This window comes from Drosophila persimilis, unplaced genomic scaffold (assembly GCF_003286085.1).
Source record: "Drosophila persimilis strain 14011-0111.01,24,50 unplaced genomic scaffold, DperRS2 tig00000000-arrow-pilon, whole genome shotgun sequence".
NCBI lineage: Eukaryota > Metazoa > Arthropoda > Insecta > Diptera > Drosophilidae > Drosophila > Drosophila persimilis.
Genome location: NW_020825288.1, coordinates 23,770,596 through 23,786,118, shown reverse-complemented (window position 1 = coordinate 23,786,118; position 15,523 = coordinate 23,770,596). Strand labels below are relative to the sequence as shown.

At 44.7% G+C, this 15,523-nt stretch overlaps 5 protein-coding genes across 9 annotated transcripts; 2 read left to right on the top strand and 3 right to left on the bottom strand.

The window, feature by feature from the left end:
* Positions 1-134: 134 nt before the first annotated feature.
* Positions 135-3,534, bottom strand: LOC6591692 (mitochondrial glutamate carrier 1). 2 transcript variants are annotated; one of them, XM_002017293.2, is made up of 6 exons: positions 3,436-3,534; positions 2,337-2,396; positions 1,399-1,533; positions 846-1,331; positions 641-781; positions 135-572 (listed from the first exon to the last, which is right to left on the bottom strand). In XM_002017293.2, exons 2-6 carry the CDS (start codon positions 2,393-2,395, stop codon positions 428-430), a joined length of 966 nt encoding a protein of 321 aa, XP_002017329.1. In that variant the 5' UTR covers position 2,396; positions 3,436-3,534; the 3' UTR covers positions 135-427. The 2 variants fall into 2 exon arrangements, with proteins under 2 accessions (XP_002017329.1, XP_026851097.1); XM_026995296.1 differs by lacking the exon at positions 3,436-3,534 and adding an exon at positions 3,260-3,276.
* Positions 3,535-4,642: 1,108 nt separating this feature from the next.
* LOC6591691 (protein IWS1 homolog) lies at positions 4,643-6,959 on the top strand. Of its 4 annotated transcripts, none has more exons than XM_026995293.1 (5): positions 4,643-4,847; positions 4,897-5,213; positions 5,270-5,557; positions 5,765-6,491; positions 6,548-6,959. In XM_026995293.1, the coding sequence occupies exons 1-5, from the start codon at positions 4,688-4,690 to the stop codon at positions 6,601-6,603; spliced, it is 1,548 nt and encodes a 515-aa protein (XP_026851094.1). In that variant the 5' UTR covers positions 4,643-4,687; the 3' UTR covers positions 6,604-6,959. The 4 variants fall into 4 exon arrangements, with proteins under 4 accessions (XP_026851094.1, XP_026851096.1, XP_026851095.1 ...); XM_026995295.1 differs by having other exon boundaries at positions 5,270-5,638; positions 5,675-6,491; XM_026995294.1 differs by having other exon boundaries at positions 4,650-4,847; positions 4,906-5,213.
* Positions 6,960-7,028: 69 nt separating this feature from the next.
* Positions 7,029-8,796, bottom strand: LOC6591690 (aurora kinase C). Its single transcript, XM_002017291.2, has 3 exons — positions 8,646-8,796; positions 8,270-8,585; positions 7,029-8,210 (listed from the first exon to the last, which is right to left on the bottom strand). Exons 1-3 carry the CDS (start codon positions 8,757-8,759, stop codon positions 7,390-7,392), a joined length of 1,251 nt encoding a protein of 416 aa, XP_002017327.1. The 5' UTR covers positions 8,760-8,796; the 3' UTR covers positions 7,029-7,389.
* A 415-nt stretch (positions 8,797-9,211) lies between these two features.
* LOC6591689 (zinc finger protein 287) lies at positions 9,212-11,115 on the top strand. Its single transcript, XM_002017290.2, has 2 exons — positions 9,212-9,361; positions 9,427-11,115. Exons 1-2 carry the CDS (start codon positions 9,212-9,214, stop codon positions 10,954-10,956), a joined length of 1,680 nt encoding a protein of 559 aa, XP_002017326.1. The 3' UTR covers positions 10,957-11,115.
* A 70-nt stretch (positions 11,116-11,185) lies between these two features.
* On the bottom strand, positions 11,186-15,277 carry LOC6591688 (arginine/serine-rich protein PNISR). The gene is made up of 9 exons (XM_026988031.1): positions 14,764-15,277; positions 14,418-14,703; positions 14,178-14,340; positions 13,666-13,947; positions 13,315-13,417; positions 12,878-12,934; positions 12,356-12,483; positions 12,060-12,291; positions 11,186-11,995 (listed from the first exon to the last, which is right to left on the bottom strand). The coding sequence occupies exons 1-9, from the start codon at positions 15,251-15,253 to the stop codon at positions 11,226-11,228; spliced, it is 2,511 nt and encodes an 836-aa protein (XP_026843832.1). The 5' UTR covers positions 15,254-15,277; the 3' UTR covers positions 11,186-11,225.
* Between the last annotated feature and the right edge of the window lie 246 nt (positions 15,278-15,523).

The window sequence follows — 15,523 nt, the reverse complement described above, 5'->3', positions numbered from 1 at the left end:
AGCGAAAGGTTAATAGCTATCTGTGCATGGCTCAGGGATAGAGAGTGATATAGAGAGATAGTCAAAACACAACAGTTATAAATTATTCTAAAACAAAGGAACTAGCAAACAAACATTTTACATAATAATAGCTCTGATTCCACTTTATCTTATTGTCATAGGAGCATAGGTTCAGTGCCAAAGGCCTGTATATAATATACGTACATATATATTCTGTCGGTATACGGGTAGGGTGAAGGGGGGCGAGGGATAACTTTAACAACTGTTCTTTCTGGACTGACGGCTGACATTTTGAGACTTTACAATTACATTCTTGGACAGCTTTAACAATAACATTTTAAAACAAATACACATTCAACATTCAGAGAGTAAACTTAAAATGCTTTGTCTTATCGATTAGTTTTATCGGAAGGGAGGTCGTCCTCCTTTATTTCTTTTCCATGCCCAACAGTCCCTCGGCCACGCCCAAATAGTACACCGTCTGAGCAATGCCGAACAATGGAGCAATCACAATCATACGGCACAGACCGCCCTTGAAGAATGCCGTGGGTCCCTCATGCTTCAGCGTCTTACTGAACATAAAGAGAGAGATTGTACGAACAATGAGAGGTGATTAACCAGTGAATAGTTCAGCACTCACGTGATGCAATCGGATATGCCTTTGAACTCCTTCTCGCCATCGGCCTTCTTAATCGCCTGAAGGCGTGTTTTTACCACATCGAAGGGATTGACGGCCAAAGCAGCAGTAGAACCCGCCGCCAAGCCAGCCAGGAAGGAACACCTTTATAGAAAAGAATACAGTGAAACAACATCTTAAAAATGAACAGTGCAATCTGAATTCTCACCAGAAGACAGCCTCGCCCGAGCCATCCTTGCGCCTCGGGCCGAGATCGTTGAGCGTGGCAAACAACGGGAAGTAGATGACCGAGAATGTCACATCTCGCAGTCCCGTGGCACCGATGCCCTTGTAGAGGCCAAATATTCCCTTCTCTTTTACCAGCTGTGAGGCCAGCTGGGTGGCCGACACCTTTTCTACCGTCTTACCCGCCAGTTTGGCGGCCGCTGCCACTCGTCCCGCGTCCTGCATCTGGATCTTGAGCAGCTCCATGGGGGTGGTGACAACGATCTGGAATGCTCCAGCCAGACCTCCCGCTACCATCTGACTGCTGATGGGAAGCTTGCCATCCTTGGTGGTCAATTTATGACGGAAATAATCGTTGGCCGTCAGCTTGATAGCCTTCTCAGGGGTAATCAATAGGATGTTCACCCCCGAGCCGCGATACATGCCAAAGTAGCCCTCGGCGGCGTATGTTTTGCGGAAGCAATCGAACCTAGCGTGGATTAAACATTGGAGTAGATCAGCTCTATGGGAATTTCATATATAGCAGGTATACTCACATGCTCTTGTACATGCGTTCGCCATTTGGACCGACCTGCTGGTTCTGCAGCCGCGTCTTGACCAAATCCAATGGAAACACACATGTCACACCAATGACGCCAGCGATTCCACCGTTGATTACTTTGGGCAACAGTCTGTAAGGAGTAGTATAGAGAGACTGTTGTTTAGTCTGTCTTGGGACTCACTTTTGGCTAATTGACAACTATTTGCACTGCGTTAACTTTTGCATTCCCTTTTGCATGTGCAGCAGACAGTAGGTCCTTGAACTTGACCACCAACAAGACATCGTGTTCCCCGCCACATTGTTTCTAAAGGTATTTTAGCTAATTGGGTTGGCAAGTAACGAAAAATAAAGGTCAAAGCAATGAGCCATTTCCCATTAATATGCGAAGAAATATTTGGTTCTCTGCCAAGATATCAAAATGTATATCTTTTCAGATCTATAGCTAGACGATGGTTTGGTCTATTTTGAGGTTTGGCGCGCTGTCGCTGCCAACAAAAGCGAAATGCATTTGTTCGAAGGACCGCCGCCTAGGAACAACCAACAACAGAAATAATACGCATTCATATTATGACATAGAACGTCTGTCCTTGGCTGCACTTTTGCCCTAAATTTGCTGAGACGATGGGTTCACGCGGTTGGCATGCGGTTGTCTGATGGGAAGGCTGCAACAATTCAATGCGAAATTTAGAATTGTATTCAAACAGCAATGACAACTATCGAAAATTCGATAAAATGGAATTGTTTACGGTAAAGTTTTATAAAATTTAAGGTAGAACAGCGTAGTTAGAGGCAGATGAATATTGATTTTAATATTTATTTTCTTCTGCATACATATGTACATATGAATGTATGTATGAATAATTATTTTTTTGTTTTGTAAAAATATTGTTTACTTTTTGTTATCAGCTAATTAAAATGTTATTTATTACTTACGAGAATTGCTGGTGCTTCGGCTGTTGTAGCGGTATTTTGTCAGACTCGATCGTCGCCATGCTGAAAAAATAAATGTATAAATATGCATACATATACATATACACATATTAATATATATGATATACATATAGTAGATAGATGTACAGAAGTGGTGCAAACTGGTTTAAAAAATATCCAAACACATATGTATGCACATTTTGTTCCTGTTTCTTGACCACTTTACCCCAATTAAACAATACATCATATTATTATGTTAACCAACTGATAGGGAAATTTATTATACCCAAATGATAAGAACGACAGAGAGGGAGAGTGAGAGAGAGAGGCGGAGGTACAAAGTTTATTGACACACGGGAGCGATGAAGATTAGCAGCAAATCAAACAACCATTTCCATTAGTTTGCCATCGTGAATAAATATAATAATATTACACCCGAGTGCTAAATGAACACATTTTAGGGCATTTAAATTTGTACAAATTGTTGGAACCACCGACCGGAATAGCGGTACGGGTCTGTTTCCCATTGCGCAGAAGATAAGCGCAATTTTTCTTTTATCTTTTTGCAAGAATAATTCAAGCATAAAGATATCAGAGAAGGTTCCGATAATCATCAGAGGGGAAAACGTAGAAGGCACAAGTACGCTCCACAAGTCAAGGTAACCACAAGCTACTATAAACGGGTATGATATAAAGTAATATTGTCAAGATTAGAGGCTTCAAACTGGGGTTGTGCTGATTATTGATTATTGCCAGAAACAGCAGAGCAGGCTTCGAGGGGCTTGACAACTACTTAAGAACCTGCCTGCGTGTAAAATTTTTCACAGGTAATACAATTATTGTATGTATATATATTGATAATGTTTCATGGAGGCACTCAAATTCATTGAGGTTACTGGAGCAACAAACACTTGTCGGGTACATACATTTTACATAATTTCTGTATTCATCAAACACTCGAGAACACCTTTAATAAATTGAATTTACTGTCGCACTCTCCATATGTACCACTCGCAGGCTATTAAATGTTTAAATAAATTTGTACGTCTGGGCCCCCCCGTATGCGTTTGTTTACGCCACCCACTATTATTGTTGAACTCACTTATCACTTTTTTGTTCGATGAATATTTAATTGACTTGATTACTGTGCACTTAAATGTTGCCTTTACTGAACAACGATTAATTAACGGCTATTAAACTAAATTCAATTTAATTCTTGTTTTCGTCGCGCCGTGTCGGCGTGTAAGCAGTGTGACCGCGATAAAATATACGGTCTGACCCACAGAAATATACTTAAACCTACCGTAAATATACTGACGAGCTCATGCTCTATTATACACATTCCTCAATTTTGATATTCCGTGGAATATTACCATCTATAAAGAACATTTAGCCAAGCCCACATAATTTTATACGATTCATGAATAATTTGTCTACTTAACTGGCTTATTTTAAATACTTGCTTTTATTGGATGTTGCGTAAAAACAGGTTTTAGCGAAAATGGTCAAACAAAAAAAGGTTTTAGCACAAAATGCGAAAGAGGACAGTCGTTCATATTGTTCAATTTTTATATTCCCTTGAATAATTCTGGCTAACTAAAACCCTTAGTTCTTCAAGCTTGGCTAGTTTTTAGTCCTTGCTTTTATTGTATTTTGGCTAAAACACGGCTTAAACAAAATAGTTCAAGAAAAACACAGTCGCAGTGTTGCTGGTATTTGAAGACATGATGCGTGTATAGGCATTTTTATACCCCATTTCGTTAATATTATATGAAGATAAAACGTAATTTATAAAGACCTTTTCTCAAATTGATATGTTTTAGACATATTCATGTGTATTATTAGTATCTTGTGTATATTTATCTCGATACCTGATACCTACGGAGCCTTGGATGACAAACATATTCTCAATTCTATAACATCCTTTTCCCTAGGGTATGACAATTAATGTTGCCGTAGTCATTGTTGTCAACCGGTTATTACCGATTCATACCCGATGCAAATAAATACCGAAATATACGGTCTCATTTTCAAAATATACCGACGAATTATTCATATTCCTCGTTTTTGATCTTCCGTGGAATATTACGAGCTATATAGAACATTTAGCCATGCCCACATAATTTGTTACAATTAGTGAATCAATTTTCTACTTAGCTGGCTTATTTTAAATACTTGCTCTTATTGGAGCGAAAATGGTCAAACAAATAAAATTTAAGCACTAATCGCTTTCCAGCACTACCACTACCACAACAAAAGAATTTTGCAACACCAGAACTTTTTCACTGCGAGACTAGATTCCCCAACAAAAAATATAGAAAATATATTTTATTTAAACAACGAATTGACTCACAATGAGCTCGACTCGTTTTGCGCGCTCTGGGCGCGTTCGCATCTGTATTCTGATGAGCATGTTCGTGGTGCTCATCATGATGATTGTCATTTACCAAATGTCTCAACATCAATTGGACGAGAGCCGAGCCTTTCAGGAGGGCCTGAACGTTCAGATGCAATGTAAGATAAATGCTTCAAGCAGAGTCTTTTAACTGATAATAATATGCAGCCTTAACAGCTGAGAAACTGACAGCCGAGAAGAGGATGAATGTTCTGCGCACGGAAAAGGAGAGGTACGAGAATCAACTAGCGGAGTCCATACAAAAGCAACAGGAGACGGAGCGTGCCCTGCAGGAGAAGTTTGATGGCGAGCTGGAAAAGTACAAGCTGCTGGAGTTCAAATATTCCGAGCTGGAGGGGGATTGTGTCAAGAGCAAGAAGAAGCACCTCGAAGATACGAATTCATTCGATCAGAAGCTGAAAAAACTGTTGGCGGATGTTCATAAAGATAAGGCTTCTAAGGAGCATGAAGTTGCCGAATGGAAGGTTGGTGATAGTGAAACAAGAATGTTCAAACTTCCTTTAATACTTTTCCGTTTCAGAAAAAGCATGATAGGTTGCAACGGGAGTCGGAGCACAAGATTCATGCCCTTGAGGCTACTCTGACCGAATACAAAGGCAACTGCCACTACATACCAAAAGTACAGCCCGCAGAGGCACCAGCACAGAATGGCATTCAACAGCAGTTGAACAAGCCCGCAGAAATTACACCGACCACGCGTCACTCCAGTCCCTCGCATCAGGCGCACAGCATTGACAAGCCGCGCAACGATAAATCCTTTAACGCGCAAATGCAAGTGAGTGAAGGCCTCTACAGGATTGGCGGCGGGGTAAATCTTCTACCAACTAACCAAAACCAAACCACTTACAATACTAACACTCCAACTAATCGAACTGGTGCCAGCGGCGATGTAGTGATAGAGCAGATCCAGCCGCAACAGCGCGAGGTGGAGCAGCAGCAGGAGCAGTTACCACTCTTGCCCTTTGCCGTGCGCAACAATCACAGTCTGATACTAAACTCTGTCGAAAATTTTCAGATTGTACCCAAATCGCTTACTGAAAAGCAGCAGCAAGAAGAGCCCCAGCTAGCCGGCGGACCCGTCTCGCCCCTGAGTGCTCCGCGCAAGAGCAGCAGCACTGCGGGCGCTGTTGTCAAGAGTGCTGACGATGCTCCGAATGCTTCAGTTGCTCCCAGGCTCAGCAGCAGCAGTAGCGGACTTCCCCCGCTGGCTCTGCCACCGGCCAAGCCAGAGCGCAAGCTTCCGGAGAATGTGGCTCCCATACCCGAAAACTTTGAGGACAACAAAGTGGAAGCCAAGGACGATGCAGTTGACGTAGACACAGCGGCCGAGGAGCTGCCCAAAAATGAGAACAACAACCGCTATGCTAATGTTGTGAATGATCTCGAGAACAACAAGAACTTGGGCGTGGCCCCCAAACCCATTGAGGACTCGGGTGCACACGAAGTCAAAGATGCCATGAACGAGCCCAGCTTCAATTTGCCTGCAGCCGGGCAAAACCTCTTCGACGGGGAGCTGCCAGCGCCAGGGCCTGGACCGGCAGCCGATGATGCTGTCAAGCAGTTGGCCGAAGCAGCCGGCGGTGGTGAGGGCGACGACGATGATGACGTCGGCGATGTGGCTGTGAAGCAGCCGCAGCATTTGCTCGATACGGACAATTTGAATAACGAGATAGCGGCCGACCAAGGGAAAGAGTTTGCCGAGGGCATACATCTCGAGGATGCCATGGATGAGGATCAAGATGGTTAGTTAATTAAATATTTTTCTGTAAAAAATTAATTATATATTTTAACTCTCCAGAGGACGACTACTCCAACGTGGCGCGTAAGAAGGGAGGCGAAGCCATTAGAAATTAAGCGTCAAACTAGGTTTAAAGCGGCATTTGTGCAAGGGATTGGCCTCCTTTTTTATGTTTAAGTCGTGTTCGCACAGAGCATTGAACAAATTTCCAGAAGAAAACACGAAGAATTCCCCTACAAATCGGATCAACGAATACACGGATTATGTATTATAATTGAGGACTAGAGTAATCGATTTCTAGTGTCAGCACGCCGCCCTAAGGATTAGACCTACTTAGTGCATAAGTAACGTTCAGTCTCATCATTATCATTATATTTTTACAGACTGGGTTCTGTTCAGCTTTAAAACGCATGTGTCACAAAAAGATATGTAGCTGCATTCTCTTTTTTACCTATAAAAATTCTTAAATGAACCATTTTCCATCACAGATTTAATCACGCTTCGGCTTTGCATTCAATCAGAGATCTTGTACGTTTTATACTCTTTGTTTTCTGTGATAAAATCTTTTGCCACACACACTGCATTTGGGCAGGAATGTTTCCTGTGTTTTTGTCTCTGCCCCAAAACCAGATGGAGAGAATATTTAGAAAAGTAAGAGGAGATATTCGGGAAACACGACACGCCAAGCATTCGGAACACACCCACAATCTTTATTGATAATAATTGATAATAAAACTAAATGCATAAATGTTAAATTTTTCTTGTAGCTTGCTAAATGAGGAAAATTTGAAATGCCATAATTATATTACGCGGCGTGACACAACTAAAACTCAAAAATGAACTAGGAAATAACTCAAAATTAAAATAAATAAAAGGAAACAAGAAAACGTTAAGTGAGTAAGTCACTTTGTATGCGCCAGAATCCAGGGGTGTACCAACACCTGGTCCAGGGGCAGACGATGCTGAGGAGTGAGGACCAACAGCTTGGAAATCAAGTGAGCGGCCGCCTTGGAAATATGCTCTGGCAGTTTGTACTCCACTTTGAGGATCTTCTTGTAGGTCTCGTCATAGTTTTTCGAATAGAATGGGGCATGACCCACCAGCAGTTCGAAGCAGAGCACACCCAGGCTCCACAGGTCCACGTTCTTTGTGTGCGGCTTTCCCTGCACCATTTCCGGTGGCAGATAGTCCACAGTGCCGCACAACGTCATGCGCATGGAATTGGGTTCGTGAACTGACCACCCAAAATCGGCTATCTTCAGCACACCCTTGTGGCCCAGCAGGAGATTCTCCGGCTTGATATCGCGATGGATTATGTCACGCTCGTGCAGATACAAGAGGGCCGAGCAGAGCGACTTGATGTAGGTGGCCGACTGGCGTTCATCGAAGCGCTTTGACGGCTGAGCCTGCAGCGCATTGAAGAGAGTACCCTGTGGGGCATACTCCAGGATCAAGTAGATGCGCACATCGTCGTGAAAGTATGCGTATAAGCGAAGAATGTGCGGGTGCCGCAGATGCGATTGTATTTCGATCTCCCGGCGCACCTGATGCTCCACATTGGATTCGCCAATCTGACGCTTGAACAGGACTTTTAAAGCCACTACGAACTGGGACTCCTTCTCGCGTGCCAGGTACACATTGCCGAACTTTCCGCGTCCCAGTAGACGGCCAATGTCGAAGTTGTTCAGCTCCCAAGTTTTCTTTGGCTTAGGGGGCTGATTTTCTGTTTGAAATTACAATTACACGAAAGTAATAAAAGTAAGGATGCACCCAAAAACTCACCAGTCTTGCCTTTCTCTTTGTCAGTGCTGTTTGAAGAGCTGGATGCAGTCGATTCGGCAGATCGAGCGGCTTCTGTTGCTGTAGCTGTGGCTAATGGTTTATCCACAGGGTCAGCGTTAGTCTTCTTGGGTTCAGTCACAGGAGCTGGAGCCACAAACTCCGAGGTTGGTTTCTTTAGTGTACTGGCAGTGGGTACAAGTGGCTTCGCAAATTTCGACATTGCATCTTGGGCTGGACGCGCAATTGTCGTAGCCGTTTTGGCTGATACGGAAGACGGAAGAAGCTTGCAGCCTGGTGCCATATTCTCGCTTGTCGACTATGTTATAAAGTGATCGTAAGTGATAAATTAAAAATTGACGGCAGTCTCCTGACCCACCTTTTTTGTCAGCAGCAAATTTTTCTTCTGCATGCCAAGTGCAGTGACTGCCTCCGGCTTTCTGGCCATGGCATTTGCTTTTGGACGCAACACATTGTTGGACTGATGAGACATGTTTGCAATCAATTTATTATAAACAAACACTTTTGGTTAATTTAATACAATAAAAAACTCAACTGGGTAAAAATACATTCACGATTGTGCCTGTCCTGTGAAAATAAAATGCCGTTCATTTGAATTAGGAAGCGCGTGTCCGAGTGGCGTTGTGAATGGCAACATCAGTGTTGCAAACCTCACTTCTGTTATTATTATATCGTACTATTATTATCATTATTTGAGTATATATTGGATATAAATGGCTCTCTAGAGTATTGTCTGGTGGTATAGAATAAACCTTATCCATCCACTTATTCGATTTTAAGTGTTTTATTAAGACATTGACTATATATCGTACAATTTCGTGACTGTGACTGTTAACAGATGCCCATCGCCCATCTCTAAGCCAGCTGTGGACAAAAACAATTATTTGTAGAAAATAAAAACACAGAAATACAGTTCGATGTATAATGCCGAATCAAGTTATTAATATTACTGATTTAAGCTGCCGCGTTTGTCTGGAGACAAACGAGGGCGCCTTGCGTCTGAACGATGAGATTCAGTACAATGAGCTAAACTTTGAGTTGTGGCAATTACTGGAAACAGTCTCCAAAGTGAAGGTAAAAACCATGAAACATGAAATATATGCGTTGAAATGTAATGGCTATAACAATTTCCACTCCAGTGCACCTGGAACGAAGCAGATATGCCGACCCGCTTGTGTCAGAATTGTACCCGCCGCTTGATAGCCGCTTATGATTTTATACTCGATGTGGAAAACGCACAGCACACGCTGCAGCAAGTGGCTGTGATGAAGGAACGGGAGGAAATCCATTTGGAGGTTCTCGAATTGGGTAGCCAGGATGATTTTTTGCCCGTCATCTGTGACAATGAGGAGATGGCTGTGGCTGTTTCTGTCACGGCGGATGCGGAGCATGCTGCTGAAGCTGTGGTGGGAGTGCCGTTTTCAGAAGCAGAAGCGATTATCGAGCCGGTCTATGAAACAGACCATCTAGAAGAATTGGAGACTGAAATACCATTTGAGGGCGATGACTTGGATGTTACACAAAATGTGGATGAAGAAAATATGGATGTAAAAGAGGAGAAAGAGCAGGAACCTCCCTTCGTGGCAAACTCACGACCCTCGCAGCTGGGCAGTCGGCTAACAAACTCACAGAACTTCATCTTTAAGTGTTCCATTTGTCCGCGTGTATTCGCCAAAAATGACTCGCTCGCCCGGCACATCGCCATTGCCCACAGTCTGACCGCGGACGAGGCCGCCCAGGAGCTGGCAAACGAAAGCAGTGGACGCGGCGTGCTGACTTGCAAGTACTGTCCACGCATTTTGAAACGCCAGGACACATTGCGTCGTCACATGCAGGCATTCCATCCAGAGGAAGCGGCCAAAGATGCAACGGAGTCAGCTGCCAGCTCCACGCGGAAACGCACCGCAAAGCGTCGTGAGTGCCCGCACTGTGGCATTAGTTTTCCCACCTCCAGCCTGACCATCCATATACGCAGGCACACTGGCGAGAATCCGTACAAATGCGACCAGTGCGAGAGGGCCTTTCCGCGCAGCCAGGACCTCAGCTTACACATGCGTCAGCACACGGGCGAAAGACCCAACGAATGTAAAATCTGCTCAAAGAAATTCATATCCCAGAACAAGCTGGCCAGACACATGCGCCTGCACACGGGCCAGCGTCCGTATGCCTGCGTTAAGTGTGACAAGAGTTTCGTGCAATCCAACGACCTGAAGATCCACATGCGCCGTCACACGGGCGAGCGTCCGTACAAGTGTAATGTATGCGGGGATAGTTTTGTCTCTGGCTCCCTACTGAACGTCCATCGGAATCAAAAAGGTCACCACATGGCAACATGTGCAAGCCCGAGCGCCGGTGGTACCACTGACGATCCGTATTTAAATTCTCGTGTTAACAATCGTCGAGCTGAGGACATAGAACGTATGCGGCGGAAACGAGATTATGAGGATCGACTTAACCAACCACAAGCCGCGCCCTCGCAGCCCCTGACACCGTCGCCAAAACAGTATTCCCATCCGGAGAAGCCCCTGATCTACAAGTGTGGCGTCTGTGAGTGGACTTTCAAGAGCGGTGCCTGCCTAACCATTCATCGAAACAACATGTCCCACTACGAGCTCGGCAAGGTCGACTACGGTGATCCCTTTTCAAAGATGGTCAAAAGGCATAGTTAAATACAAAATTGGGGATTTACTTTAAAATTAAAAAGTTAAGTTATTAAGTTATTAGCATTGACGGGCCTGGGAATATTTATTTTATATGTTAACCTACAAGATGTTGGTTGTATTTTGTTTAATTCCACAAATTGTTTTAAGCCTTGATTAATATCTTTTTATTAGGTTGAGTAAAAACTGATGACAACTAAAATCTTTTAAAACTGAAGAAGAAAATAGACAAAAAACGTACATTTAACAATTACATAATGTTGTAAGTAGTTGTATTTTCAGTGGCGCTTGCGCTGTTGCGACGCGGAAGAGGAGGAATACGAGTGGGAGTGGTGAGTGCTACGCGATTTCGATCGGGATCTAGAGCGATGTCTATGCTTGCCATGATCATAGCTGCTGGCATGGCTGCTGTGCCGCGAGGAGCGTCGATAGCTGCTGCTGCCGGCATCCTCCTCGCCAGAGTGGCTCGACTCACGCGGGCGTCGTTGATGTGGCTGATGGCTACTGCTGTTGCGCCTCCCACCGATGTAATGCGTTCGATTACGACGAGGACGTCGCTCTCGTTCCCTCTCATGATCACGGCGCTCGTATTTATTCCGACTACTGCTGCTGCTACCGCCGGCATGATCGCTTTGACCACGGCGACTGCTTGTTGTCCGCCGGCTGCTGCTGCTCTTGCCGCGACTGCTGGAAGTTTTCGAACTGCCGGAGATGCTGTTGCTGTCATCGCTGTCGCTGTTAGAGCTACTGCTACTCGTGCTGCTGGAGGAAGATGATGCCGACGACTGGTGTCTCTTGCTCTTTGACTTTCGTGACGATTTGTTGGCCTTGTTTAGGGCTTTCTCTGCAGCACTCAGCATGCAGGCGACTGCCTCTGGCATCTGTAGCAGATTGGTTGCCAAATTGGGGACCGGCTTCATCTTTGCAAGAACCGAGCTAGAGCTCACAGGCGCAGTGGCGACTATTTGGGCGTAGTTTGCCGTTGAGTTTTTCCCATCCTTGTTGTCACTGAATCGAGTGGTACGCTCCTTGCGACTCGGCCGTTTGCCTGTCCACAATAAATACGAGATGTAATCAATGTTTTGTGGATAAAATTACACAAATGCACAAACCATTAAACTGGAGCAGTTTATCATGGGCTGTGGGATGTTTAGCAGTTGTCTCCCCAGGCGCCTCAGGATTACTATGTATACGTCGCCTTTCCTTGTCAGCATCTGAACGTTCTCGTTCCTGCTTGCGATGTCGCTGCAGTGTCTGCTCATCGCGCTGCTCCTGCTTGGCCACACGATCCTCAATGTCATCAATGACTCTTTCAAATGCTCGTTTGCTACGCCGTATGCGAGCCTATGGAATAAGATTAATTAGTACCATGTTCATAAGACGATTCGGTTTTAGTGTTCTAACTAACCTTCAACTCCTCCGCGCTGAGTTGGACGCTTTTATCAGCACTCTTTGCTGCTTCCGCATTGCGCGCGCCTTCCTCATCGTCCTCATCCTCATCGCTTTCGCTGGAAGAATCGCCATAGGCTGCTAAACCTATAATTCAAATCAGTCAAGTGCTAATTGTGGCTACCAGAGACAATCGCGATGCAAATCGGGCGCAGTTTATGGGAATACTTCAATACGAATTCATATAGGAATCATTTTCAGAGACAGACAAAGACATAGACGAAGGGAGTGATTCGAGACGAAAGCCTCAAACTGCGCCAAAGGGAGGCTGGGGTGGTAGCAAAGTAAAGGAAGTTATAGGCTAGAGAATCCAATTATAGTACCATTCTTTTTTGCGAAAGGGAGTATAAATTTAGGGCGTTACAACGGGCTGCACAGAGGGAGAGGGTGGGGTCTTTAAGCATAACTCAGGCTACCTTTAAAACGGAAAATAGTGCAAAACGAAACATAGGGATAATCATAGTGAATATTGTGTACTTACCCAAATTTCCGGTAATGGAGGACAAGGCGCTTTTGCGAATCACTTGGGCTGATGATGCTTTTGATTTACACACATACATATATATATATAGTATATTATATAATACGATTATAAATTGTTCAGCAAGGGATTCATTTTGGTTTGTGTTTTGTGTTTAATTTGAGACATAAGATAACAATAGAATAATTGAAGAAACCGTAAAATCAAGAACGCGATCGCCGAGCCATCTCACAGGGATTTCATTAACGAGTCAGGAAGAGAGAGGAAGAGAGTGAGGGGGAGAGTTCTCTTCCAAGCAAGGATCGTTCGATGGAGAGATCTTCCGTCATCTTATGTTCTAGCTACTTACACACCAACAAAACACACGCGAGTTGAACGCTGGAAGAGATCGGGTTTCGGGGGAAGGAAGAGATGTTTCTTAAGTGTCTATAATGTACCTTTAGCGCGATGCGCTTTTAATGTTTCTGCTGCAATGGCTGCAATCTCTTCGTTTGTCGTTTCCAGCAGTATTTCGGTTAATGTGCGACGCACCAAAAGCATCTATAGATTTGGTATTTATAGATTCATTCGGGACTAATGTAATGTATATATGTTCTTGGATGCGCAGCCATTGGCCAGGGAATGAAACGAAGATGTGTGCATAGAAATAGGCTAGAAAGAGGTGCAGGCTCCTTCTTCACGTGCCTGCATGTGCAATGTGGGAACCCCACATAGGATTCGTATTATTATAGATCACATTTCATTGCCTGGCTGAGCGCATACATCCGAGTCAAATAGTGAATGCCTACCAGATCCGCGAGTCTTTCTTCGTAGTTTTTACCATTGCCAGGAGCTTCTGTTGCACCTGTCACACCGTCTGCCTTTTCCGCATCCTCCAGAGACTTGGATTTGTTGTCCGACTCCTTCTCATTCTCCACCTCCTGTTCATTATCACCGCTGCTGCTGCTGCTGCTTCTTCTGTAGCCAGCCTTATTCAATATATCTTTACCTACGAGTACTTTCGGTTCCACTGATGCTTTTGCGTGCGCCGCCTCCTCCTCCCCAGTATTGGAATCTTCGCTGTCGCTGGCCTGAATGTTCAAGTTCATGTTAAATTTCATGTGTTCCCAGCATTCCATGCCTTTGCAAATTGTCTGTCTTTTAGTCAGTTTTTTCAGTATCGGTTTTCAGTATCGTTTGTGTGCAACCAATTGGGTGTAGCGCATGTATGTGTTGCACTTTTAACACTTTTGTTGGTCGGTGGTAGTGGGTGGTAATGAGAGTCGATAATAACCTGGCCATGCCTTTGCCTTTTACTTACCACATTCGCGATGTTCAATGGATTAACAGGTGTTGTTAGTGATTTGCTAGATACTTGCTTAACATTGCTTGTAGCTTGGAGTAGCACCTCAGCATCCCCAACTGTGGAATGCTGGCGTTCCATCTGTCGCTGCTTCTCGCGCTCCATTTTCTCCAGACCCTCTCTGTAATGCAGGGGCAGACGACAGGTGTGGTCTTTTGATTCTTCTGTTTATTTTATATTATTTCTTTCCGGCCTTACCTTATCCAAGCTGGCAACATTTTCCGTTTGTTGGCATCAATTTCACTGCTGGCACTGTTGATGTTCCCGCTGCTACTGCTCTCTGGCTGCGGCTGCAGCTCATGTTGGTGTGAATGTGCTTGTGGTGGTTGCTGTGGCTGCTGCTGATTCTGATTCTGTGCCTGCAGCTGTTGATGCGGCTCATTGGGATTGCTCACGTTGAGCTTGAGCAACGAGGGAATATGCGCTGTACGGTTGGAAGAGGCATTGCCCGTCTTGTTAGGCCACTGGCTCCACGGTGGCTTGCCTGAAGGAGACATAAGCATTAGGCCGCCAGCCAGTTAATACTCTCTAGTCGTCTACTCACCCGTATTGCTGAAGGCAGCCACTGCCGCATTGGGTGCTGTTCCGGTAAGTCCCAGCCACTGCGATTGCGTAACCGAAGGAGCGGGAGGGGGCGTTTCACTACCATGTCCTCGCTCATTGTCATCGTCCATGTCCATGTCAGCCTCGCCATGCTCCTCAAAACGTGTTATCTTCGCGGTGGTCGCCGGCGGTCTCACGGGCAGCGTTGGCATATGCTGCTGCTGATACCCCGACACATTGCCAATAATGGGGGGCGGCGGAGCCATGGGCATAGCGATCCCAGCCGGAGTATTGTCACGCATATGTATCCATTGCTGGGCGAGCTGTGCCCAGTCGATGGTCAGAGGAAGCCCTGTCGCCACCAAGGGATTCGCGACGGTTGCCGCAGGGACAAAGTGAGACGGGGGCGGTGGAGGCAGCTGGGCCATAAACTGATTGTGGTTCCGCTTGTTGTAGCCAAGATCAGCATTAGCATTTCCACCGGGAAACATTCTGTATTGTATAGCTACAGATATAGCAACTTTTCAGCAAAATTTTCTCCCGAAACAAATTTTCTTCGATCCTAGAGATGTTAAAAGTCCGCGGACTTATCGATCAAATATACCGTCCGATTTAAAAAATATACCGTAAATATACTGACGAGCTCATGTTCTATTATACATATTCCTCAATTTGGATATTCCGAGGAATATTACCATCTATAAAGAACATTTAGCCATGCCCACATAATTTTATACGATTCATGAATAATTTTTCTACTT

Coding starts and splice junctions, on each gene's coding strand:
- LOC6591692 (XM_002017293.2), bottom strand. CDS start 2,395: ATGGCGACGATCGAGTCTGACAAAATACCGCTACAACAGCCGAAGCAC. Junction 1,534..2,336: donor CCGAAGCACCAGCAATTCTC/GTAAGTAATAAA, acceptor TACTCCTTACAG/ACTGTTGCCCAAAGTAATCA. Junction 782..845: donor TCGGGCGAGGCTGTCTTCTG/GTGAGAATTCAG, acceptor TTTTCTATAAAG/GTGTTCCTTCCTGGCTGGCT.
- LOC6591691 (XM_026995295.1), top strand. CDS start 4,688: ATGAGCTCGACTCGTTTTGCGCGCTCTGGGCGCGTTCGCATCTGTATT. Junction 4,848..4,896: donor CCTGAACGTTCAGATGCAAT/GTAAGATAAATG, acceptor AATAATATGCAG/CCTTAACAGCTGAGAAACTG. Junction 5,639..5,674: donor GAACTGGTGCCAGCGGCGAT/GTAGTGATAGAG, acceptor CAACAGCGCGAG/GTGGAGCAGCAGCAGGAGCA.
- LOC6591690 (XM_002017291.2), bottom strand. CDS start 8,759: ATGTCTCATCAGTCCAACAATGTGTTGCGTCCAAAAGCAAATGCCATG. Junction 8,586..8,645: donor ATTTGCTGCTGACAAAAAAG/GTGGGTCAGGAG, acceptor TTTATAACATAG/TCGACAAGCGAGAATATGGC. Junction 8,211..8,269: donor CAAAGAGAAAGGCAAGACTG/GTGAGTTTTTGG, acceptor AATTTCAAACAG/AAAATCAGCCCCCTAAGCCA.
- LOC6591689 (XM_002017290.2), top strand. CDS start 9,212: ATGCCGAATCAAGTTATTAATATTACTGATTTAAGCTGCCGCGTTTGT. Junction 9,362..9,426: donor AAACAGTCTCCAAAGTGAAG/GTAAAAACCATG, acceptor TTTCCACTCCAG/TGCACCTGGAACGAAGCAGA.
- LOC6591688 (XM_026988031.1), bottom strand. CDS start 15,253: ATGTTTCCCGGTGGAAATGCTAATGCTGATCTTGGCTACAACAAGCGG. Junction 12,292..12,355: donor TCAGCGCGGAGGAGTTGAAG/GTTAGTTAGAAC, acceptor CTTATTCCATAG/GCTCGCATACGGCGTAGCAA. Junction 11,996..12,059: donor TAAACTGCTCCAGTTTAATG/GTTTGTGCATTT, acceptor TATTGTGGACAG/GCAAACGGCCGAGTCGCAAG.